General features: G+C 46.6%; 2 protein-coding genes across 2 annotated transcripts; both read left to right on the top strand.

Annotated features, from left to right (window-relative positions):
* The first annotated feature begins 222 nt into the window (after positions 1-222).
* LOC120738490 (interleukin-1 receptor accessory protein) lies at positions 223-20,056 on the top strand. The gene is made up of 12 exons (XM_040039779.1): positions 223-724; positions 5,030-5,115; positions 8,941-9,136; positions 9,882-9,965; positions 13,135-13,345; positions 14,618-14,786; positions 14,870-14,941; positions 16,497-16,626; positions 17,149-17,297; positions 17,736-17,879; positions 18,733-18,876; positions 19,019-20,056. Coding segments are annotated over exons 1-12 (1,842 nt in total). The 5' UTR covers positions 223-722; the 3' UTR covers positions 19,474-20,056.
* A 712-nt stretch (positions 20,057-20,768) lies between these two features.
* On the top strand, positions 20,769-26,244 carry LOC120738491. The gene is made up of 2 exons (XM_040039780.1): positions 20,769-24,861; positions 25,058-26,244. The coding sequence occupies exon 2, from the start codon at positions 25,084-25,086 to the stop codon at positions 25,891-25,893; it is 810 nt and encodes a 269-aa protein (XP_039895714.1). The 5' UTR covers positions 20,769-24,861; positions 25,058-25,083; the 3' UTR covers positions 25,894-26,244.

The following is a 26,244-nucleotide window of genomic DNA, read 5'->3' as shown; positions in this document are numbered from 1 at the left end:
AAATGTGAATGAAATAAAAACATGAATAGAAAAACGCAGCGAATTCAAAAAAGCATCACAGATAGAAATGAATAAAGCGCCGTTATTTCAGAAACGATCATCCATCCCAACACCAAACAACAGACCTGTTAATGGAGGGGGGGTGGGGGGGCACGTTCACGGAGCTGTGTGTGTGTGTGTGTGTGTTATTGGGAAATAACTCATCGATGTCGCAACAGAGTGAGAGAGGAGGAGGAGCGTGGACCGGAATCCGCGGAACTTTTACTTCCTCCACGTAAATACTGCGCCGCTCGCTGCGCCTTTTACGCGCTTTTAAGACTCTTTAAAGTTTGTGCGGACCGAGTCCAGCTGTTAACATCTGTCAGCATCTGTCCACAGCTGTTCGAAGGCTCGCTCTACCCTCCCGCGCCTTTAATTAGTCGGCACGTGATGTTAACCGCGGCTGCTTAATTACCCGGAGCAGCTCCGAGCGTCACTTTGGAGGAGTTCCCGGAGCACCGGGGCCTCCGTGGGAGATTTACAGCCGAGATCGAGCCCTGACACGCGGCCGTTAATCACCAGAGCCCCGCTGCTCCCAGAGGGTGAGGGAGTGAGTGAGCCGCAGGACTCTGGCGCCTCACACTGGACCCGGACACTCCTGGTTCTGGGTCCGCCCACCGGCACATCCAGCTGGACAGCCCCGACCGGACTCACACCTCTCACCCCCGGAGGACCTGCTGCCAATGTAAGTGACCGCCTGCTGGTTTTAAATGTACTGTTTCCTCTACGGACCCCGTCGCTGTGCTTTACCAGGCTCAGGGTTGGTTCTGCGGGCTCACTGACGGAGAGCCGCCGTCAGTGAGAGCACCACCGCGCACACCGGTGATCCGCAGCGGGCTGTCCGGACGCAGAGCCTCTCTGCTGGTGTCCGTGCGCCTGCATGCCGAGTTTCATTCTCAAAATCTCACAATTCCTGCGTGGATCGATTTTCTTTATCAGAAAACGCGCGTCAGCTGATATCATGTTTATGTGTTCTTCGGTTCGGCGTGCGTGCCCTGCCCCGACCTGCCCGCGCTCAAAAACATGTACAACTCCAGTAAATCATTTACGCTTTGTCCTGCTGCTGCTGCTGCTGTGAGTGGAAGTTCAAATTCTGATATGTTATGAGGGCCGAATTTTACGTGAAGGACAGAGAGCTTCTTAAAATAATGAAGTTTGTTTCACAGCTGTCCGGATGTGAAGGCAGCTGGAAGTGGACACTTTATAAATGTGAGTCTGACGTTTGGAGGACAGTCTCCATCGATCTGGTCCCGATAATCCGATTATAGTCAGTCAGGTCAGAGTCTGCAGTGATCAGCAGAAACATAACTGCAGCCCACATGCCTCTTCATCATCATCATCTTCACATCTAAGCACTGAACTGATGAGGCAGTGCAGTAACCCCCCCCCCCCCGCCCAGAAATGAAGAAAAACAACAAAGAAATAAAAGCGAGCAGATGAGTAAACTGTAAATGAAGTGTGCAGATGGAGTGATGAAGATTTCCTCAGAGGAAGCTGCTGTTTTGTTTTGTGTGTTTGTTTAACTCACTCAGTCTCTAAAAATGGGCAATCTAGTACCCAGAATCCTCTGGGGCGAAGCTCGAGGGGGTTATATCTCTGTACCTGTGATGAAGCGTATCGCTCGCTCGTGCAAACACACACAGGAGGTGTGTGTGAGTGAGAGAGTGTGTGTGAGTGATGGATGGCGTTGGTGAGCAGCTCTGGGTCTGTATGTCCCTCCTGGGATCCACTAGTTCTGCCTGATTGTCCACCGTGACTCTTTATGTCCCTCCGTCTGTCTCTTGCAGCGCCTCTCCATCTTTCTTCACCTTCTTACTCGTTTTCTGCTGTGGTGCATTTTCCCGTCGCTCGGCTGTTAGTTTGTTATTAAAATGTTACAAACTCAAACAGGAACAGCTGAGATCTGTGGCCTCTCACATCTCAGGTGAATGAACGTTTGTGGGTTTTCAGGTGTTGGTCGAACAGAACAAAGTCTTACTGGAAGTTTTGGGATGTTTTCCCAGACCACATGACTAATGAGACTAATGGGAACTGAAGTGAAAGTGATGGTTTCCATACTGGGAGGCTGGTTTCTGTTCATGAGAGGCATGAAGCAGATAAAGACGTGAGTCACGATTCTGTTTGCGTCACAGCCTTCGACAGGCTCAGTCTGAGACCTACGGCGGCGGTTATCGCCGATGTGCTGGTCAACACAACCCTTTATTTATTTTACTCACGCCCAACTCGCTGCAGTCGTCTCCTGAATGATGCACTACATCTCCAAAAGTATCCACTCACCAACCAACTCACTGAATTCAGGTGTTCCAACAGGTCCAGCCGTGAAATTTCCTCGCCACTAAATATTCCACAGTCAGCTGTTAGTGGGATTATAGCAAAGTGGAATCGATGGTGAAGGACAGCAACACAACTATGAAGCGGTAGATCACGTAAAATCAGAGCGCGGTCAGCGGATGCTGAGCTGCGCCGTGCACAGAGGTCACCCACTGTCTGCAAACTTCTGCAAACTTCACGTCACCTTCAGATTAGCTCAAGAACAGAGCGTAGAGAGTTTTGTGGAGCAGGTTTCCATGGCGACCGGCTGTATCATCAAGCTCAATGTAAAGCGTCGGATACAGTGATGTAAAGCACGTCGCCATTGGACTCTAGAGCAGTGGAGACGTGTTCTCTGGAGTGACCAATCACGCTTCTCCGTCTCGCAATCCGATGGGCGAGTCTGGGTTTGGCAGTTGCCAGGACAACAGTACTTTTCTGACTGCATTGTTCCAAGTGTCAAGTTTGGTGGAGGGGGACTGCACACCACCCCGACCTCCTCGGAGAGAGCAGCTTTCACGCTCACGTAGTTAGGAATGCCATAACAGGGAGGAGCTCGGGTGCAGGTGGGTTGCAAAGTGGATTGTAGCTGCAGGATAAATATACGCTGCCCATCCTCCTCAGAGACGATGCATTACCATGGCAACTGAGAAAGCTCAGTGCCAACAACTGTATTTCAGCCCAAAACCGTTTTCAGTGATCAGCGTCTCGTGTTGATCATGTGACTTTTCAGATTTCCAGATTTAAGCGCATTAACGTCTCACCTGCCTCACCTGCGATCAGCTGACCGAGTCTCCTCCAATTGTTCCAGGTGGACGAAGGAAAGACAAACAAGCTGCAAAGCTTCTTCCTGTCAGTGCGACGGGTTTGGATTACTAAGCGACCATGAAGACGGTCTGTTATTCAGACAGCGCGACATGAGCAGTTACCTGCAGCTCGGGTCGTTTCGTTTTTCAGAGACATTCATCAGCCTCTCTGTGGAGGTGCGCGGGCAGGGGACCGTGACTTCCTTTAAGAGTGAAATCTCAGGCGCTGCAAGTTTTACTGTCCCTGCGAGCCGTGCCTCCTTTTTTCTTTTATCTGTTAGTAACCGGGTAATCTTTACTCTGCTTTTTATAGATTATTAGGATAAAGCATGGCTTTCTCAGCTGTATAGTTAAAGTAGGAATATATGTGAGTACTGTCTGATAGTAACGGCTCGCTGAGGCTGCAGATTTAAGCAGATTAACAACAACTAAAGCTGAAGACATTTCCTGTGTTTGGAGTTTGACTCAGTCAGATCCTGTTGTTTGGCAGAAGTCTAGTTTTTATTTGATTTCCGTTAATTTTGAGGTTTTTCAAATCTATCTTTAGCTTTTATTTAGCTGTGATCATCTATGTAAGGAGGCATGTGACCTTTAACCCCCTTTCCTGTCCTGAAGCGCGCTGCACGCAGGAAGAGGAGGAGGTGGCACATATTGATCCATAAAAATTAATCATGACTCGCTGCTGCAGAGCAAACACACACTCCCACAATAAACCAATAAAATGAAATGAAAATAGATACAATTTCTCATTTCTCGCTGCCATGCCAGTTGGTTTTCATTTGAAGTCAGTTCCTTAGACGTGGAGGTCATCATCCATCTCATCTCAGATAACGACTGGATTAATCAGCTCACTCTGCTGCAGATTTATGGAGATGGACGTGCACAGACAGACAGAGGTGGGGTAGGTCGGCCTGGACTCATGCTGTAGTCCAGTAAAACAGCCGGTGTGTGTCGGAGGTTTCCCCGGCAACGGATGCGAATTAAAAAACAAACGAATTCTCGAATCATTCAGATATCCCTCCATGATCTGCACACCTTTGGATGCTGGTCAGGTGAGCAGATACAGCTGTCAGTTACACATGTATGCAAGTTAATCAGCAGACAGGTGTGTAGACTGCTGGGAGGTCAGCTGCAGTGACCTTTTCAGCACAGAGTTAGAGACAGAGATTAATAACAAGTATGATTCAGTGCAGAGAGGTCTACTAACACATAGTGAGTGAAGAAGAAACACCCAATGCATCATGGGAATCCCCAGCAGCCTACGTCTATTGCAGCATAACTAAGGGAGGATTCAGGGTCACCTGGTCCAGCCCTAACTATATGCTTTAGCAAAAAGGAAAGTTTGAAGCCTAATCTTGAAAGTAGAGATAGTGTCTGTCTCCTGAATTCAAACTGGAAGCTGGTTCCACAGAAGAGGGGCCTGAAAACTGAAGGCTCTGCCTCCCATTCTACTTTTAAATACTCTAGGAACAACAAGTAGGCCTGCAGAGCGAGAGCGAAGTGCTCTAATAGGGTGATATGGTACTACAAGGTCATTACGATAAGATGGGGCTTGATTATTTAAGACCTCGAATGTGCGGAGGACTGTAATTCTAAACCCTGATGCTACACTAACCCAACGTAACAAAAGAGTCTTTGTGGAATAAATAATTTCATAAAGACATTCAGACATATTCAGACCACACATACGTGAACGTCTTCTTTGGTTTTCTCACTCACTTATAAAGTTGAAGTCATGGATGGAGTTACGGAAAAATGATGACAAGAATGACTCAAAACAAATTTTCTTTGTCAAGTTTGAAGCAGTTTCATGTTGTTTGTGTTTGTTTTGAAGGTTGTTGAAAAATAAACATTAACAGTCTTTGTCTTTGCAGGGCAACTTTCATCTCCGCCCTCGTCTTCCTCCTCGCCGTGATGGGCGGGACTTCCCCTGCTGCCAGTCAGTCCAGCGCTCCGACAGGTAGGTGACAGCTGTGACAGGCGGGATGAGATCGGAGCTCCTCGGAGGGTCGAGTCAGTGACTCGAGTCTGCTGGCAGAAAAAAAATGCATTTTTTGTCTTTCGGCAGCAGCGAAGCAGAAAAGATAAAAATCTGAATGCACATTTGTTTTAAAAGCTTCAGGTAATTCTCATGTAGAGGCACAGGAGTGAGGATGAAGTGTGGATTTGGATCCATCAGGGCGACGAGTTCTTTCTACGCTGAAGGGAACTGAGAGGGACAAAAACGAGTGCCGTGTTTTCCTCTAAGAGTCTCTCGGGTCTGCTTAACTGAAAATCTTTCTTGTTTCTGCGGTGCAACTCTGCAGAAGTGAGGTTAATTAAAAGCCGGAGCTCTCGCCCCGTGGGACGGCGAATGGATGGTTCCTGAGCGAGGAGCCTCATTTGTAACGCTGTCGGAGGGTGGCGGGGAGGTGGGGGTGGGCAGTGGGAGGTCAGTGTAGAGGAGGTGGGTGGATGTAAAGTGAGGAGGAGGGGAGGGGACGCTGCAGGCGGAAAAGCTGCTCTCTTCAAACGTGCCATAAATCAACCGTTTCAAAAACAACAACGTGATTTTAAATTTCACCCTGAAGGTCGCGAGTTTCCCTCCACGCTCACGCTGCAGACACACACGGCTGAGGGTGACCTGCACACCCACACAGCAGATCTGTTTATAGAGACTAAACAGGGCCCGACAAGCACTCGTTCCTGATAACGATGATTAAAAGCTCAGATGTTTGGTGTAATAGTAGCTTAAAGACCTCCAGAGTAACTAAAACCATCAGCAGGATGTGAAGAAATAAACGTCACCTGGACGATGCTGATATATGTAGATGTCACCTGATGTGTAACATCCCTGATTGGTTCATTAATAAAAGCTATTTCTGACGTCTGAAAACGGCAAAATTAAATAAAAGGACTAAAGTCGAACCTCGATTGTGACACGAGTTGCAGATCAACGTTAAACTGTTTCAACCAGATTATTGAAGCATCACAAACACAGCGACGCCATCACTGTAGTCCTATTATCCTCATACAGATCGCTGGGACTGAAGCTAAACGCTGCAGCTTGTTACGGACGGATGGGTGATGTGTGTGTCGGGAGGTGGAGAGGTAGGATCAGACTGGAGGCGTTAGTGTAGATGGATGGATGGATATCGAGGGAGGAGGACGGGAAGAGGCGGACGGATGCTGGAGAAGGTTTTAATAGAAAGACTAATACGCCGGCCGGGAAAACCTGACAGGTCAATTACCAACACGCACACTCGATCCAGCTCCGTACAGGAGGGGCACAGAGCCTCCATTAATCCAGAGCTCGGTGTTCACCATCCTGAAACCACCTGCACTTCAGTTTCTCAAACTGAGGCTCGGGACCCCAGACGGGCCGCTGGACGAGCCCCGAAATCGAAACAGTTTCTGCTGTTGGATTTGTCTCATAATGCATGAGTTACCTGGTTTCTATGGTTACAGAGGTCCCACTGATCCCTGATAATGTTTTGCACCTTCAGACAGTTTCAGTGTGTGTTTCAGTTTAGACTGTGAGGGGGGGGGTCTTAAATGTGATTTTAAGGGTATTTCCTGTGCTTAGGTGGGTTTAGGGGTCGCACATTCTACAAGAGCCTGCTCCTCGTGGTGGATGATAGTCGTCCTTATTATTATCCCATGCTGTGTTGAACAGAAATCATCTTTATCCTCCATTTAAGTCATTCAGTCATTATAGATGAGGTGCTTGTAGAGCGAGCTGCATGCTTTGTAATCTGACTGACTGATTGGCCTCGGGTCAGCGCTGAGACCGCTGCTCAATTAAATCAATTGAGGGAAAATTGGTCTGCGCTAATTTTGATGATCAATCGGTAATTTAAGTCCTGCTTACAATAAAAATCCTGGATGAGGGTTTGCACTTTCTCTTTTAGTTACAGCCATCAGTTAGAGCTGTTTCATCCTCACTGCAGGAGAATTACATCAGCTATAAATACTACAGCACTAATGGCTTTACTGATACCTCATTCAGCACGGCGTGATGTCTGTGCTAGGCTAAAATTCACCCTGTTTTTTCCTGTTCCACCTTTATATGATTTTCATAAGCAGAGACAGTGACGGCAATCTGGAACTTAAGCAGATGTTCGTGTAATTTCTATGCTGATGATATTTTATCGTCTGTTTCTGTAGGAGTGCCCAGTTCACAGAGTATCACACAAAATCCCTGATGCTCATTTTTTGCTTTGAGCTTCGCGACGTCAGTGAGCGTTTCGCCCGTATCTGCACCTGAAAACAGCCCCGCAGTAGAAACGTATCAAAGAGCATGCCTGTGACTAAGATGATGATGTCATAGTTAAACACGCTGCACCCATTGGTCTACACACACTCGGCAGAGAGCAAAGAGGCGGAGCTGTTACCGAGTCGGTGAGCTCAGGTTAAGAGAAAGAGATGATTTTGATGTTTCGCTTAACCCGAGACCTTCATCACCTTCAGCTTCTTCACCCACCGCCGTCATACCTGCAGCAGGCAGGGCTGAGTCTAAAGGGGGGCGTGGGGTGTCCACATTCAGTCAAAGGCTTTGGAAGATTATTTTTCCAGATTACTAGAATAATATATAAATAAAATATTAATGAAGTTGTTTTCATATTTACAAAATATAAAAATAAACATTATTTTCCGCGGCCCAGTAAAACTGTGAGTGAGGCCCGTTTGGCTTTATTCATATTATTAACATCTGTTATTAACATCTGCATCATCAGAACATCTGCTTTCTGCAGCAGGAAAAATTTCATCACAGGACACACACACACACACACACACACACACACACACACACACACACACACACACACACACACACACACACACACACACATCCAGGCACAGCACAGTCAGAACTCTATTTTTGTAAGGAAATGAATAAAGCCCGTTTTTATTGCATGCCTTAGCTTAGGTTGCATGTTTCCATCGTGCAGAGGCGACAGAGCTGCTCAGAGGTCAAGCAGAAAAATAAAGGCAGTCACATATTTTTGCCGTATTTCTGTGTATGTTTCTCCAAGTTTCAATAAATCGCTGCACCTATTTCCAATTTTCCTGCCCAACATAAAGAAATGAGGCGTGACTGTTGCACCGCTCTGTGCTGCAGAAAGCTCCGTGTGGGGCTGATGCAGAGGCTGTTGGCCCTGTTCTCTCTCCTCAGCTTTCCAAACATACGAGAGGCTAAAAAGCCACAACAAATGTTTTCTGTGTTACATAATCTGGTTCCCACGCTAACTTTAAAGAAGTAAAAAAGGTCTCAGTTGGCTGTGGACATGTGAGGCAGCAGTCATGATCATCTGTGCCGGGTGTCTGTCTGTGTGCCAGATGCTGATGTCTGTGTTTCCCAGCTGGACGCTGGGATATTCTGAGTCTGGAGGTCGGGGTCAGAAATCTGTGCCTCCATCATATCAGCCATCTGTTTACACGCACGGCTCTTTGTCCTTCGCTCTGTGCAGCTTTCTGCACCAAATTTAATAACCGCTGCAAGCAGTTTAATTTCAGCAGTGCAGCAGCTGCCCTCTGCGCTTTAATCCTTTAATGAGGCGGACGCGTCCTTTAACAAGGCCAGTTAACGATGACATCCACTAAGCGCTGTTTAATTCGCACAGAAAAATCAGAGCCAGACCAGCATCCTGATCCAGAGAGGAAGAACCCCCACAAACTCCTCTTCCTGTTCACTCATCAGTTTCTGATAAAAAAGTTCATCCGTTGAATGTTTGGCTCGTTCTCGGTGTGATCTGCACGCCGAGGACTTGCTTTGGTTGAACTGTTCCTTTAATGTTCCTCTCAGAGCCCATGTGCTACGACTGGGGCGAGTCCAGCGAGGGGGCGGTCTCTGTCGTGGAGGGCGAGGTCGGTTGGCTCTCCTGTCCTCTTTTCTCTCATCCCTCCGTCTACAACTACACCTCCACCCAGAGCGCCGGGCACAACCTCTTCTGGTACCGCCTCCCCGAGGGCCACGACCTGGAGCAGCCAATCACGTACAGGTAACCCCCATTAACGCGTCGGCGTCATTTTCAGGGGAAGTTTAAATGGTCTGTATTTGTATAGTGCTTTTACTTGGTCCTAAGGACCCCAAAGCGCTTTACACTATACACAATCATCCACCCATTCACACACACATTCACACACTGGTGATGGCAGCTACATTGTAGCCACAGCCACCCTGGGGCGCACTGACAGAGGCGAGGCTGCCGGACACTGGCGCCACCGGGCCCTCTGACCACCACCAGTAGGCAACGGGTGAAGTGTCTTGCCCAAGGACACAACGACCGAGACTGTCCAAGCCGGGGCTCGAACCGGCAACCTTCCGATTACAAGACGAACGCCCAACTCTTGAGCCACGATCGCCCAAGTTTCGCCCAAGGACCAAAACCGGCTTCATTTTTCTGCCCTGCAGGTTTCCACTGCTCCAGTTCAAGGTTTTAGGTTTATTTCTATATAAACTTTATGTTGTCTGGAGAATAACAGAGGGAATAAACAGCCGATGTGTTTGTGATCGATTACAGATGAGCCTGGTTGAGTTTAAAGCAGATGGGGGGGTTGTGTCTAATTGAGACACTTTGAGAGGAGCTGAATGATGAAGTGGGCTGTAACGATTTCCCTTCCAGAGAGGACGTGTGGTGTTTGGGAGGCGGCTCGATCCGCCTCGCCGACTTTGTTCTAATGTTGTTCTAATTGAGTCGTGTCTGATTTACGTTCACTCATTGGTGATGTCATCCTGCTCTGCAGCTCGCGGCTCAGCAAAGACAGAGAGAGACTGTTTCTGCAGCCGGCCGCCGCCGCCGACACCGGCCAGTACATCTGCATGCTGCGGTAAGACGCCGGGGCTGCTGGGAAAGTTTTTAAGCCTTTGTCTGAACCGAAGCGCATGTTGCAAATATATCAAACATTTGTCTTTATGCACGCTCAATCATCCAGGTAAGTAAATCCCAAAAGGTTGATTCTGTTCATCTGGACGTGGAGGATTCCTGGTTCCTCACTGAGCCTCTTTAAACACGACCTCCTCTTTTCTGTTCATAATTTGTTTCCTCTGGATGTTTTAACCTTCAGAGCCTGTTATTGTTTAATGTTTTCACCTGTCAACGGCTCAGAGCGTCAGAACCTCGAGGTTTTATTACAAATACTGGTTTTATACTGGTCCTTCCCCCTCTGAGTTCAATACCAGCCACAGTGCGACCAGTTTGTAATCCTTCTGTTACGACCAGAAATGCTGTTTTTATTTCAAACTGCTTTAAAAGTGCTACGAAGCAGCTTCACCGAGCCAGCCTCCGGCACACCTTTATCCTCAGGTGTAAATGATTAGCAGTTCAGCCTTGGCCACACCCACTTCCACTGCCGCTGTAAAGTGAGGGGTGACAGAGGGCCTCCATCTCCAGCAGCATTCAGTGACCACATTATATTTAATTTCACTGCAGCCACAGCTCTGAGCGGGCAGCTGACCTCTCTGTTCTCAGATTAATATAAATTCTGACAGAGTCTTCAGACTCGTCTCTCGGATAGGCCTCGATTTTAGCGACTCCAGCCGGCTGATGGCCCAACACGGCCGGTCCAGCCCGGTCATCAGCCTGTAGATCAGTCAGATACAACAAGCCGGTTTCTTAGCTTCGATCCTCCGTCTTGGCCGCTCCACACTTAATCTTCCAAAGTGGCTGTGAGAGCATCTTAAAGATGTGCCGCTCAGCTCGACGGATAAGTCCTGTCAGCTGGACTCGCTCCAAACCTCCAAGTAACAGTCAGCAAACGGGATCAGGTCCCGAGGGGATGAGGAGGGTCCTCGAGCCTCGGGAAGAGCCTCCGGATGGAGCGAGATCGGTCTACGAGGGTCAATCTGTGCCAAAGTGACGATCGCGTGATGTAGTAAAGTGTCACCTGCCCCGTTTTACTAAAAGTGTTCACGTTTGAATTTGCCTCGTATTCATTTCGAGTGATGGGAACAGGAAGCAGATCAGCGTTACTCGACCTCACGAGTCACCTGACCATGCAACGCACGGGAACATATTTATAAATAAGTCTTTTATTCTGAAATCCAGAAGAATGAGAATGTGAACTAGTTATAGGAGTTAGAGTTTTAAGCGTGAAGCATTTGGATGGTGTGGAGATCACACGTTAAACAGATGGAGTAACAGCAGCAGGCTGATGGTGAGCTCATCGAGCACCTTGAAACACAAACCGATGAAGAAGCGTTTTAAATGATGAGCCGGCGCTCAGAGGACGCTTTGACTACCTTTATATAAAGCTTTTCCTTTTTTTATTTCAATAATAATGTTTCTGTCTCTGCGTCGCTATTGTGTTTTGTATTTATTAGAAAACACAAACAAAATAAAATAAAAATACAATAAGCCAATGAGCGCGTCCAAAACAAGATTCATTCATTTCTAATGATACTGAAAAAAACATGAAAACTTAGACGGCCGTGCACAACAGTCACGCTTTGTTTTTAAAGATTGTTCGTGGAATTTTTATTAGACAGGAGAGAGAGAGAGGAGGGCTCGAACCCGCTGCACTCTGCACACGGCGTACACTCGCCCGCTAACACGGTGAGCAAACGGCTCGCCGTGTTAGCAACGAGTCACTGAGGACGGGCGGGGTTTCCTTCAGCTCCATCTGAACGTTTTTGGGGACTTGGAGGAGTCGGCCGTAATAAATCTGAACTGGGCAGATTATCTCAGCACATGAATAAAACTCACACACACACACACACACACACACACACACACACACACACACACACACACACACACACACACACACACACACACACACGTCGGGGATTCATATCTTGTGGGGACTTTTAATTGACATAACCTGACTGTAACCCTGACACTAAAACCACATTTTGAGTCTCAGACATGCCTTCAAACGTTGGTCCCCACAAGTACACTGAACTTCCAATTTTTGGTCCCCACAAAGACATGAATACACACACATACGCACAGCACACATTTCATGGAGGTCAGGCCCTGCCAGGCACTGCATTACAGCTCCGCCTGTAAGTCGTCTGAGCCACAACCAGTTAAGCTCACATCAGTTATTTTGTGACTAATGAAGACAAAAAACCGATGTCTGTATTTTAATTTTCATATTTGCTACAAACACAAACGTATTTCTTCTGATGTCGTCGTTTACTTCACTGCCGGTCCGTCCGTCATGAGGCTGCTGCCGTCTGTGGTACGAGTGCTGCCAGAGCTGCTTTCAGTACCAATACTGCAGCAGACCTCAAAGAACAAGGTGATCTAGTTCTGCGTTCCTGTGTGGTCAGGTCACTTCCTGTTTCCTCTGTCTTACCGGCTTCAGAGAATTATTTGGCACATGCACAAAGCCGTGCAGACACAGATGCAGGAATAGCATCCACATGTTTCAGAGGTCAAAACTCAAGTTCTCACGAGCCTCTGAGTTCACGTATTTGTAGCCTGTAAGTTCCTGACGTTTGGTTTTGAGAGTAAAACAGCACAGCTGGGCTAGCGTGCGCACGACTGTTCATATGATAAGATAATAATCAGTTTGTTGGTGATGTTTAGAATCTTTGATCTGAATCACAACCCTGTGATAACATAAGAGGCTCAATAGTTTTAGAGATGAAGCAGAGAGTCAACCAGCTTCTTTCTGTTGTGCTGATGATGCCGAGACCAGCGATGACCCAAAATCACAGCCTGTGTTCGCGTCCTGTGGGTTTGTGGTTTGCTCTGCTCCACTTTGTCATGTTTCGGCTGAACGCCGCTTCTGAACGCCGTCAGTTCCCCGAAACTTTTAGAAGAGCTGATGCAGCATCGTGGGAAAAGGCGTGCGCCTTCCTGAGCTGGCGCCTGGGTTGGAGTCCACCCCAGACCGTTTCCTGTGTGTCATTCACTCTCCTCACTTCCCTACATAATCTCCGTACTGCCCCCCCCCCAATAAAAATCTGAATGTTTGACCGGAGCTGAAACATGTGCAGATGCTCTGGATGGGTTCCTGCTCGCTGACATCTCCCGTCTCTGACTTGCAGTAACAAGTCCTCCTGCAGTAAGATCGCCATCCGCCTCAAAGTGTTGCGGCCGGACGACGTTGTTAAGTGTGCGCTCCCGGTTGCCGTGGCACCGATTGAGGACTTGATCCCTTTACAGGAGGGGAAGACGTTAGACTGTCCAGACCTGCAGGACGCCACCAAGATGTCAGAGAGCGCACCAAAGGTCCAATGGTACTTTGTGGCGCACCCGGTAAGTTTTCAGCACTGCTGTTAATCCCTGTCCTGTTTTATCTGCAGTCTTTGATTCTGTTGCATTCAGATACTCAGAATCACATTAAAATCATGCTGGTCTCTGACATAAAGCCTGGTCCTTCAGCCTCTGCGTGCTTTCTCTGTATGACACCAAATTAAAATCCTTTTAGACACTCGGTTCTTTATTGAATTGACATTTTCTTAAATGTCAGTAGATCAAAACTAATCGAGTATATCTTTAATGTTTCTGCAAATAATAACATTTTCATTGTTTTGAACACAACATTGGGCCCAACACTGAACCTTGTGGAACGCCACAAACTCAAAACTGAATCAAATACCAAACACATCGATGTCTGTTGTGCGAGTAGCGACTTAACCAAGCGAAGTCGCCGCAGCTAGACGACGTCCACCTTCTGACACGATCTGACGTTTGAGTTCATCTCCAATCAGCCTTCAGTGTAACAGATTTATTGGTTTGTTCTGGTCGCTGTATGTTGGCGCTCTCTTGAATCATGGTTACTGGGCTGCTCTGTTTTATTTCCAGTCAGTTACTTTTCTAATGGCTGTACATTATCTTTACCTTTCTTTAGTTACTCTGACTGATGTTGATGTTTTTCTACAATAGAACATTTCTTCACTTATTATATATTATTTTAAAGAAAATCAAGGCACTGTTTCAGGACCAGAGGTGAAATGATGACATATTAATGATATAGAAACATATTTAGTTTGACTTTAGGGTTACAAAGTTAGAATTCAACTAACTTTCTATAAAGTCATTTTCCATATTTTGAAAATAGCAGTGGGCCCAATATTGAGCCTTATGGAATCCCTTCAATGAAGTACTTTATGTTTAACTAGAAATGAATGTGTTTTGTAAAGAAGTCTCCCTGGTTTCGTTATACACCTTGTGATACTAATGACTGAGTAAACCACAGACGTATCAGCACCGTTATAGCTGATTAATCTATTTTCTCTCACAAATGTTTTTTTCTCTTCCTCGTACGATGGGATGCCTGTGTTTCTGCAATAACAGTTTTACTTCTTCTTTCAATTAACAGAATATGTTCAGTGTGGTATTCGTGCTTTTCCTCTCTTAAACGTGGCAGCTCTGTTCTGTTCATTAATCCTTCTGTCAACGAGTCAGTAAAGCAAACAGCTGAACTGAAACACGCTGTAAAGCCGAGCGGAGCTGCAGGATATCGTCTGCAGATCGGGTCTGGATGGGCTGGATGAAACTAAAGTGTGTGAATCTCGCCGTTCTCAGGTGTGCGACTGGTATCCGTTCTGGGACAGCGACAGGGAGCAGAAAGGAAACAGTCTGCAGGTTCACCTCATGATGGAACAGTATCAGGGTTTATATTACTGCAGAGTCCAGTACCAGAGGAGGAACCAAACACTCAACTTCACCAGGAGCATCAACGTCACGGCCATCTGTGAGACACCGTTTCTGCTAACTCGCATACAGAGATTACAGGCAGTAACTGTGCAGGTAACCGGTGCTCTCATTTACTCTCAGTGCCCCTCTCGCTGCCCAAAGAGCCCAGCATCATGAACCCCACACATGACCAGATTTTCACAGTCAAAACAGGTACGTGAACAAACAAGCGCTGTTCAGTCGTCTTTGTCTTTGCACGTTTCTCCTGTTTGTACTGCAGCATTCAGCTTTACAGCTCAGAGGCCTCGAGGACGTGCTAAACGCTCCTATGTGTAGATTTAAAGAGGAGTGTATCATGATGAGGACCGGAAGGAAAAATCAAGTTTTTAAGGGTTTTCTTTGTGTCGTCGTTCACCCTGAGCTGCTGCAGTCGTGCATTGTGGAGACCCTGTTTGTATGCGAGGCAGCAGACGCATTGATCGGTGCAGATGACAGCCGGAGGTCACTGTTGACGGAGCGATAGTGTTAATTTGTTATTGGTCAAAATGGAAAACGTGCAGACGAATAAAAAATTGAAAGAACAGAAAAACCAAAACCAACAGAGCTCACATGTTAAATAAATAACTTCCTTTCATTGATTTGTTTCTGATTGCTGCTTGATGTGATTGGCTGTCCTGTGACTTCTTCACAGCAGGAACATAAATCCTGCTTGAATAAAACGTGCTGCACAGATATCTTTGAACCCATTAAGAACATTTTGAGTGTAATGAGGTTGATCTACAGCAGCCTTCAGTCCTGCTCACACTGATGAACACAAAGGTCTGCACAGACGCCACGTCTCTCATTAACACAGAGGACGGGGACAGGGGTGAATCTAACCAGGCTGATTTGTCCAGATGTGCATGGACAACATCAGCAGTTGATGGAAGAGTCGTGTGGCTCTGTGGAGGAAGTTCTTCCACCTGCAGCTGGACTCTGAGGACGTGACGGAGACGGACGGGCGGCACTTCGTCTGCCAGCAGCTTCTTTCAAACTGGCTCTCTGAGACTCGACATTCACAAAGTTAATCGTCCGCTCAGAATTAGTGGAAGCTGCGGGAGAACGTCTCATAAAACAGAACGAGCTGCTAACGGCGTGCACGGACACGCGCTCCATCAACGCACGCGACATGCACACACAGTGTGAGTCGGTGCTGATGGAGGCGAGCAGGACTGCAGCCAGCAGGCTGATAAATGTCTGAAGGAAACGACTGCCGCAGCGCCGTCATCAGCAGCAGTCTAAGACTTCAATATCAGCGTCATTGTCTGTGAAAGGAAAATAAAGTCATGAAACAGCAGCTGCGTTTTCCAAAGCAGCAAACACTGCGACTCCAAAAAGTTTGAACGGGTCGTTAATTAGACCGAATTACTGCATTTATGAACCTGTGCAGCAAAGAAACATCGAGATATAAAAACACGCTCGGGAACATGTGTTCTGCACGGATCGCTTAATGAACCGCAAATATTCAACAGAAATGAATCCAGAGGATACACTAAAATCACTTTGAGTCATGTCCGTCACCAAGTTGGACGTGTGCCGCTCATTTCCAGGTCCACCTGCAGCTTTGCGCGAGTCGCAGTTCAAAACGACCACATTAGGATATTCCCTCTCTATGACATCGTGCAGATCCACGAGTGGAGTGAACTGTTTAACGTGAACATCCACGCCTGCAGCAGGAAACACTTTACCTTCATCCTGGACTGAAATGAATATCCTTCTGTCTCTTCAGGCACCGAGGTGCGTCTGGTGTGCAGAGGTCAGCTTCCGTTCGTCCTGGACAAACCGTGGCGGGAGATCTGGTGGACAGTTGATGGGAAGACGCTGGACAAACTTCCTGATCGATTCACACAAATTAACAGGTGCGAACAGAGCGCGTGCGAACAGAGCGCGTGCGCCAGCGGCCGCTCTGCACGGGCGCTTGTTATAAAGTCACATCTCCAAATAAACTTGATGATAAGAGCGCTGACCACTGCTAAGGTTTTTGCTTTTATTTGGGTTTTTCATTTTAAATGACACCTCCTTCACTTTCATCAGCATCTCCTATTTTTGCACCGTTGGAATTAACTCCAAACCTTTCAGTAAAAAGCTCAAAATAGTGAATTAAAGTTCAACTCAAAGAGTGTTTTACAAAAACAAGATAAAATGTGTAAAGTGTGTCTGTAGCCTCAGTGCTTATAATGTGAAAGGAGCTGTTTTTCTTAAGGTGTTTAAATGTAACAAACTTGAAACACTATTTTATTGATATATATACTAGGCTGCAAGACCATCGGCAGCACAGCATATTTAAAACAACTCGAACTATCAGACGAAAGCAGCGGAGAGTAAATTCCTGCAGAAAGCGTGCTTTTATTTTGAAATGTCACTTCTTTTTGTGCTTTGAGGGTGGTGAGAGACCACTTCAGGGACCTGACTATCGAGAACATCCTTGTGATCCAGGACTTCCAGTCCAAAGACCTGAAGCGAGAGTTTTACTGCTCCGTGAAGAACGAGCGAGGCTTCGATACCCGCAGAGCTCAGCTGGAGGAGGAAGGTGAGGAAGTGCTGCTCATGCCGTGTGGATGTTTCACATTAAAGGCTCGTCATGCATCTGAAACTCAAGCTCAGTAAACACTTTCCAGATGAGCTTCAGGTCTCAGTGAACAAACAGGAAGTTCGATTTGGGAATTATGGTCCTGGGTGATCCCCACCCAACACCTGTGACGTCTTTAATAGACCAAGGTGTCGATGACAAAACCATAGATAACGTCCAGCGTAATGTAGAACTCCCACTGTGGACTCCCACAGGGGGCGCTCTTGAGCTCGAGCAGCGTTAGATAGAAAGCATCAAAAGCACAGATGTCGTTCTATGTGTTACAGGTTTGTTACAATGAAATGATGAAGACCCCCTGCCCTGTGATGAAGTGTTGTTTTCTGTCCGTGGGGGTGTGGCTTAGCCGTCACTGAGGCCTCAGGTGTGTTTGTGTTGCAGTGTCGCTGCCCACCGTGGAGCTGGGCTGCGGCCTCGGCGTCACTCTGCTCCTCATGCTGATCCTCTTCGTGGTTTATCACGTCTTCTGGCTGGAGCTGCTGCTGCTCTATCGCTCCTGGTTTGGCACAGACGAGCGGCACACAGGTGAGACCCCGCCCCCAGCTCCCTCCACCTGCTCGCCCGTTCCCTTTATGACCCGCAGTCAGATAAACCCTCAGATGCACCATTTTTATCACCTTTTTGTTCAATTATGATTCTGCATATTCGGGGTGTAAAACACGAGGTAATAAAGCTACAGCCTTGTTTTTTGCCAGGTAACTGAAATATCTGCAGTGTCACTTCACTTTTTATGCCCTGACACTAAATTTCTTCTCTACGAGTCGCGCTGCCTGGCTGCGCTTGCAGCATTTAGTTTATTAAAGGAGAACGTTTGTGACCCTAAAATCACTCCAGAGCTACATGTTTGCGTTCGAGGACACTCGGTCAGCTTCTCACAGAAAAATCCCCTCGCTTTAGCTCGATCGGAGGCAAAATTTGACATTTTTCACATGTCGTGGTAGAAAAAGATTGTATCTTATCTGCAAATGAAACTTGTGCATACCAGAAATGTCACACAGGACGTCTGAGCAGTGTGTGCAGGGACGCTTTCATGTCATGTGGAAAAATGGGAACAGACGTGGAGAGCAGCGATTCACTGAAACATGCAGCATATTTGAAAAGTCCAAAACCTTGAGTGAGACTGTTCAGTTTAGTTTTGTAGAGAATGAAGAAGAAGAAGAAGGAGGAGGAGGTGCTTTATCAGATCAGTTTCCACTCACTTTTATCTCGCTGACTCGACATGTGTGGGTGACATTTACGCCCTGACTTCCTGACGACTGAAGCTCAGAAGTTTCCCCTCTGTAATGGAGTGTGTGTGTGTGTGTGTGCGTGTGTGTGTGTGTGTGTGTGTGTGTGTGTGTGTGTGTGTGTGTGTGTGTGTGTGTGTGCGTGTGTTCAGATGATAAGGAGTTCGACGTGTACATTTCGTATGCGAGGAACAGTGAGGAGGAGCAGTTTGTTCTGTTGACGCTGCGCAGAGTCTTGGAGAACGAGCTCGGGTACTCGGTGTGCATCTTCGACCGAGACAGCCTGCCCGGCGGGAGTGAGTACTCACGTGTGCTGTCTCACACACACACACACACACACACACACACACACACACACACTGAACAGGTGAACCAAAACACACGTCATCCATCCATCCTTTCATCCGTCCATCCTTCATTATCCCTCTCTCCCTGCAGCCATCACAGATGAGACTCTGAGTTTCGTGGCTCGCAGCAGGCGCCTCCTGGTGGTCGTCAGTCCCGGCTACGCCTCGCAGGGCTCCCAGGCTCTGCTGGAGCTTAAGGCCGGCATTGACACCATGGCGCTAGCTGGGCACCTGCGGGTGATCCTGGTCCAGTACAAGCCGGTCCGGAGGAAGGGCTGGGTCAGGGAGCTGAGGCGGGCCCGGGTGGCTCTGGCGCTGGTCCGATGGCAGGGGGACAAGTCCAGAGAGCTGTCGTCACGCTTCTGGAAGAGGCTGAGGGTGGAGTTGCCCGTGAGGAGGGTTAGCAGCCGAGGGGAGGACGAAGAAGAGAGCAGTAAGGAGGTGGCGCTGATGAGGCTTCACAGTCAGAACAGTACAAACTCCCAAACTGGGCTGATCAGCAACACCGTCAAAGACCCGCAGAAAGTCCTGAATTCTGCAGCGTAGCGGCAGCTCTCTGAGAACAGTTACAGCTGATGGAGCTCAGCCTGGGGAAGGCTCGTGGTTTCTCTGAATGAGAGTTATTATAGTCATGCTTTTGACCAGGACTGACTCAGATTTATTCATTTTATGAAACAAAGTTTCATTTTCCCTTTAAAGATATGAAAAAGTCCGCAGCCATGCTAGCAGCTCTGTCAGTATTTACACCAGAAAACATTTCCCATCAACAAGCTAATGTTTTTATCAGTGTCGCATTATGAACAAATGGCATGTTTCAGCGTCCTGGGTTAATGAGACTGTGCTCCACCTCGTTTCCTCTTCAGGTGATGTTTGGCCAAAACCACTTACAGATACCCGCACGGTTTCCTTTGGCCTCTGTGCAACGACACGCGATGTCATAGTGTGACTTGTTTTGGACAAAGTTTCAGTTTTAAATGTGGCCGTCGCATTTTTAACCCAAAACCACAATATTTGCTGAAGGCGACCAAGTTCTTTATGCCTAAACATAGCTGCGTAGCTCTTGGTGCTTAAATATAACAGTTTACTCTTGACTGTGGTTCTGTGGTTGACAAAGAACAGTTCAAGTAATTTAAAAATGGTTGGAATGAACTATGAATTTTACAAAAACGTAAGGTAGAAAAAAACGGAATAACTTCTTACATCTAGCTGAGAACAGAGGACTGGCTGCTCGACACCGTCGGTGCAGGTCGAGCCCAGCACGTGCAGCTCAGAGGACAGACGTCCATGTATGTGCGAGTCATATTTCACACTAATCATCTAACAGCTGTGCAGATATTTAAAAAGGAAAATGTAAATCTCCCCGATAGGTTTGTAGCTTGAACCTATTCGCTGGAACGTTGAAGACAATATAATTACACAGCAAGCAAGACACGAAGTAGGCAAAGTTCTTCATGTTTCTCGTGCACGGGAGAGAACCGGACAAACGCCGTTCCTTCGCTTGACCCCAGTCGCTCTCGTCCGCTCTCCCGTAACACTGCTCTTTTATTGAGGTTACATGAATATGCATAGGTTCATTAACATATGACGTCTACATACAAACAAAGAGTACCGTGCCTGTGTGTGTGTGTGTGTGGGGGGGGGGGGGGGGTCAGAGTGTGACCCCATAAATAACTTCCCTAAACCTGCTGGTCTGGAAGTCCAGCAGTTCATCTAAACAAAAGGCACTTAGCCTAAAACAGATATAGATACATTTATCCTACCATAAAACAATAAGACAAGGTACGACCTCTCCCATGCTCCCAGGATGTAGGTGTGCACACAAAGTTTGCAGACTATTAAGGATCGAACCTCTACCAATCTACAACTAATTATAAAACTCTAAGCATATATAAGTAGATATTTCTAAGCATAAATGACAATCAACAATACAAAACCTAACATTCCCCCCTTTTTGACCTTTATGCTAGAAAAGTTATGATCACCTCATGTCTGACAGTTTCAATGCAAACATTTTTATACTCAGCATATGTCAATCACCCTAAATTACTGTAAACGTACACAGTTTAACAAATGTATTAGCAGTTATCCCATTCCTCATTGATCTCATCCAATGGCAAACTGCATCCTACGAGCAAACAAATGAATTGTTAATTTAATAGTTAAAATAAGAAAGTAACATTTTCAAAAACATCCCAGCTCTGCGGTGATCACCCATCATCTGTGCAGAGTGGTTTTAGTTCGGCAGGGTGTCATGAATGTCTCTTCCAGTTGTTTCCATCACTGTCCATAGGACCAGAGTCCAAATGTATGTAGAATAGACATTCAAACATACCAGTTGGTTTTGTTGTTTGTCAACATGGGTCTCAGCTATCATGAAAGTTGCAGACCTCTTCAGCACTCTAGTTTTATGGCCTCTATCAACCCCCATCACCTCACCTCAGGCCTTCGTCCTGCGAGGGGGATACTTATGACTCTTCTACTGTCCATGCTCTGCAGAAAAACCCCTCTGTGAAAAGGGTGCTGGGTCCAGTTATCTTACTGCTGTTATGATCCCAGCAGTCTTCAGAGTGTCATCATATGCACAGTACAGTGGCACAGCATTAGGTGATGTTCATAGGAAACTGCTGTCATCACCACCATAGCTTCTGGTTCCTGTGCTTTTCATAGAATCATGATGTTGATGCTATGAACACTACACACATGAGTCAAGATGCAGAAAAACTGCTGCACATCTGAAAGAAGAAGCTGAACTCACGGAAACTCTGCACACTCCAGTTATCACAGTTATCATAGTTCTGTTTCCCTCTCTTTGAGGAGTTCTCAGCCAGCTCTCGATCTGATAATGTGTAGCTTCCTCATCAGCTCAGAAGAGACCACAACGCAACCTCACACAGTGGTTGCATGCTTTGCCCCACAGTGGCAAAGACGTGCACTTTCATATTCAATTCAGCTTCTCCATCATGTAGTTTTAGATGTTTCATACAGGGTTCAGCATATTAGTTGTTTTCACAGGTGTGCTCTATATCTGAACAATGGCTCATAATAAGATGACAGTCTTTCAAACAGGTCAATTGCCTCTATGCACATCATTAGTTTAAATATTTACCTATTTTACTTCATCTCATATGTCATTGTACTGAATTTGAGCAACCCTAAGCTTAATGCAGATTACTTTTAACAATTATCCACCTCAATTAAATCTAAGGTCTGGAGCACAGGCTGTTGTTGATCAGGGCAAGCCAAAGAATAATCTAAACATTTTGTGTCAGCAAGGGGTGGGGGAAAGCCATTCACCAGAGCATATCTTAACTGCTGCTGATGTGGGCTGGCCTTCTCCACACACTCTTCAAGGCTGCTATGTTTTCTGAAAATTTCTAAGACTTGAATCTAAACATTTTACAGCAACCAATTTACCCTCAAAATCTCAGTTTTGTATGAGAATATGAATATCTCGCGCTGCTGGGAGTGAATTCGTTGTCTCCCTGTGAGGCAGTCTTACTTGCTCGGGAACCTATGATAACAACAACAACCGTGTCACAGACCACACCTGCTCCGCAGCATTCACACAAACGCATATGACAACAACAACAACACAAATTAGGCCTACTTCGAACTCTCACCGTTACACTCGGGACACCGACCCAATCTTTCGGGACTCTAACCCAGTGGGACACTAACCCAGTCGCGTGACAAAACCCAATGAAGGGACGCTCGGGACACAAACCCAGGGCAATTTCTCGGGACACACACCCAGTTGCGGGACACAAACCCAGTTGCGATTATAGAGTCACTCTCCAACTTACTTGGCGTTGCTTAGCGTCTCGGGACTTTACTACAGGAACTTCCTGGCTGACGTCAGTCTTTCAGCGTGTCTCTTCTCCCCTCGGTGAATGTCGACTCCAGGGCTCCGGCTCTCGAAGGACCAATTAATGGTGCTTTGGGGAAAGGAGTTCATCTTTGTGGAAACCTTGATTGTTTGAAGTGGTTCATTGAACATCAACGTTCAAGCGTGGATGTTACCATCCTTACTGCAAAGCTGCTAGCATGGCTAAAAATGAGCTCCAGACTAACATTTTTAAAGGGTTAGTTCGTTAGTTAAAATGCTGAAAGCGCCCCTAGAGGCTGCAGTGTTCATTACAACAGGAAGTCTGTGTTGTCAGTCCTGGAGCTGAAGTCACGGTGCCGTTAAAGCTGGTCGCCCTCGAGAGCGGGAGGAGGAGGATGCAGATGCTTCGATAGAAGTGTTTGTTTTACAGGTTTTCAATTTCACTCATTTTCATTTAACTTTGATATTAGCTGCCATTTCATCATCTACAGTATCCACTCATTATCACACGTGTCATTATCACATTTATGTATTTCATTTTTTTTGTTTGTCCAGAGTTAAAAACTTTTGTGTTTTCTAAACTGGTGCTTTATAAAAGAGGTCTGGTTTTACTTTACAGTGTTTTGTGCAAACATGCACAAAATAGCCTTAAACACATGTTAATCAAATGGTAACACACAGTTAACACACTAATAGACTATAGAGGTGGATTAAAATCAAGTCCTGTATCTGTATCATGTTAGCATTCAGTGTTAGGTTGATATGGGTTCTATCGTTTTTTCTACATATCTGTTAAAAACCAAAGGTCACCTGTTGGTGGGACTCGTGGAGAGGTGTCAGGATAACAACGTGGGTAAGAGTCATCCTCGGGGGGCGACGATGACCATCTATACAAAATTTATTCAAATCCATACAATGGATGCTAACACATCACATGTGCCACAGATGGGCAGCATTTCCATTTATATATCTGTATGTCCTCTGTAGCTGAATGTAGTCGTCATTTTAATTGGTTACAAAGAGCACAACACCTGCCTAATGAGCAGGTCACTACACAATCACCTGTAGTGTGTATGAAAGATACTGACTCATCTGAAAATACCCACAAAATAACCACCAGGCAGTCGTAAAAATTAAAGTGCGACACAAACCTGGAAATGAATAAAGTTTGCCTTCAAAGACAAAGTTCTGCCTTACCACTGAAATCCACTCAAAAAGTACAACTTTTACTTTGAAGGCAAACATGGCAACAAGTGATTTCGTTACCGCTCAGTAGTTGACAGTGTTTTCAGACAAATCGGACACTTTCATTCAACGTAGGTGCAGCTACAGCAATCTGTTAGCATCCACGGTCTTTGGTACAACCAGTTTCACCCAGTAACAGCAACCTCCAGGAACCAGTCAGGGAACACCCACGTTTTCTTAAAGACTGGTGCGTACGGTTACCTGTGTGATTTGTGCGTGCACACATGTGACATCGCTTGGATAGCTGTGACATTGAGGAGTTTTTGCACAGACGCCAGCAGAGAGGTAAAGCTGGGTGTCATCTGCATAGAGGAGTTATCGTATCAGTGACCTGCTAAACAACACATTACAAAGAAAAACCAAGTATGGATTCATGCACTGCAGGTTTTAGATATCAGCATTGAGTAACCTGTTATTTGTTTGTTAATTACTGTGCACTTTCTTTATTTTCCACTTTATATTTGATATTTCAACAAAAAATCAGCTCTCATTGTATATTTTTCTTACTAAAATATGCTACGCTATTTATCTCTAACCTGAACAATCAGTATTGTAATGAGAGAATGCATCCTGCACTTTGTCACGCTGTGAACTGTGGTTATTTTATTTCTGTTTTTTGGTATAAAAGTCTTTTCCTTTCACCATCATTATTCATGTCAGTGTTTTTTATTTGATGTCTTCCATTTTCAGAATTACACACACAAAAATAAAACTATGCCTCGGTCGTAGCTTCCCTCCACACCATGAATGAATGAAGCCCCTTAATATCTGATATTTTGTGGAGAACATAAAGACAATGTCTCCCAGTTTGATGTGTCTTCATGAAGATTTGCAACTAAATGTCCAACATTGACATATCTCAGGTGAAGAATCCCTTTAATGTTATGGTGAAATGTTTATGCAGATCTATCCATAACATTTTCAGTAACTCTGAAACGATCAGACAAACTAAAGTTGCCACGTCTTCTTCATGGCAGAGCTAAAAGTACCCGTGTACGTGTAGATGTAAGCTGAACCTTGAGCTGCAGTCCTTGAGTCTTTTTGTCTGTCCCCTGTCAGACCTATCAGAGGCCATCCTGCAGTCAATGCAGCGGAGCCGCCGCCTCCTCTTCGTTCTCAGCCCAAACTTCCTGGCAGAAAAGAGCTTCAGTCTCCTGGAGTGTCGTCTCGGTCTGTACCTCGAGAATAGTCTCCGAGCCTCTATTATCGCTGTGGTTTACCGCTCAGTCAGCAAACTGGCCTGCGTGGAGGTCCCTCAGCTCCGTCAGGCCACCATCACCACCGTCACATGGCGAGGAACCCGATCTGAACCGTGGCGCTCTCGCTTCTGGCTCAGGCTGAGGCTGGCACTGCCCGTCCGCCCACTCGCTCTGGGCAGGAGGTTGATCGACAGTACATCATCGCACTCAGACTTGGCTGCCATGGCCCTGCAGAGGGCTCAACGGATCCAGAGCCAGAGCGACAGAACCAATCAGGGCCACCGAAACGGGCGTACCAATGTTAGCCGCAGAGACAGGCGGACGCGGCCCAGAGGGTACCTCAAGAGAGGGGTCGTAAATATGGAGGAGGGGCCACAGCACAGCAGGAGTTGCTCAGGGTGCGCTGGGTTTATGGGTAATGTAGAGGGGGCAGGGGTGGAGCTTACAGTAGAGACGCAAACACAGCAGGAGCCATGTGACAGGACAGAGGTTCGTTCAGACCTGGTCCCAGAAACACACCCCAACCCAGTTCCTAACTCCGCCCATGATGCTCACTGCTCTCCTAACCTCACCCCCATACACCACCTAGATTCTGACTCCGCCCTCACTATCAGTCCGGAGAACAAAATGGGGAAACACAACCAGCAGCAGGCAGTGAGCAGTTCGAGGACGTCTGAGGAAGTTCTTCCATCGTAGAGGGAAAAGGGGTGGAGCTTGTGGTGAAAATGGCACCAACTCCACCCTTTGATAAAGACCTTTATTTCTAACTCAAAGGAGATGCTGCATTCAAATCACGTCAGGAAAATACAAGTGTTTGGCAGGTCAGAAGAAACATTAAGATGGGTTTGTCCTGAGGGAGGCGATAGACAGCAAAGTCCAGGGGTAATTCAAATCTTTAGAGTTCATCCTCTGGAGAGCAGGAGATCCGTATATTTCAGGATGATCTAAATCAGCGGTCCCCAACCTTTTTTGCGCCACGGACCGGTTTATGCCCGACAATATTTTCACGGACCGGCCTTTAAGGTGTTGCGGATAAATACAACAAAA

This window comes from Simochromis diagramma, unplaced genomic scaffold (assembly GCF_900408965.1).
Source record: "Simochromis diagramma unplaced genomic scaffold, fSimDia1.1 OVJJ01000031.1, whole genome shotgun sequence".
NCBI lineage: Eukaryota > Metazoa > Chordata > Actinopteri > Cichliformes > Cichlidae > Simochromis > Simochromis diagramma.
The sequence above is the reverse complement of the archived record's forward strand: the minus strand, read 5'-3'. Positions and strand labels throughout refer to the sequence as shown.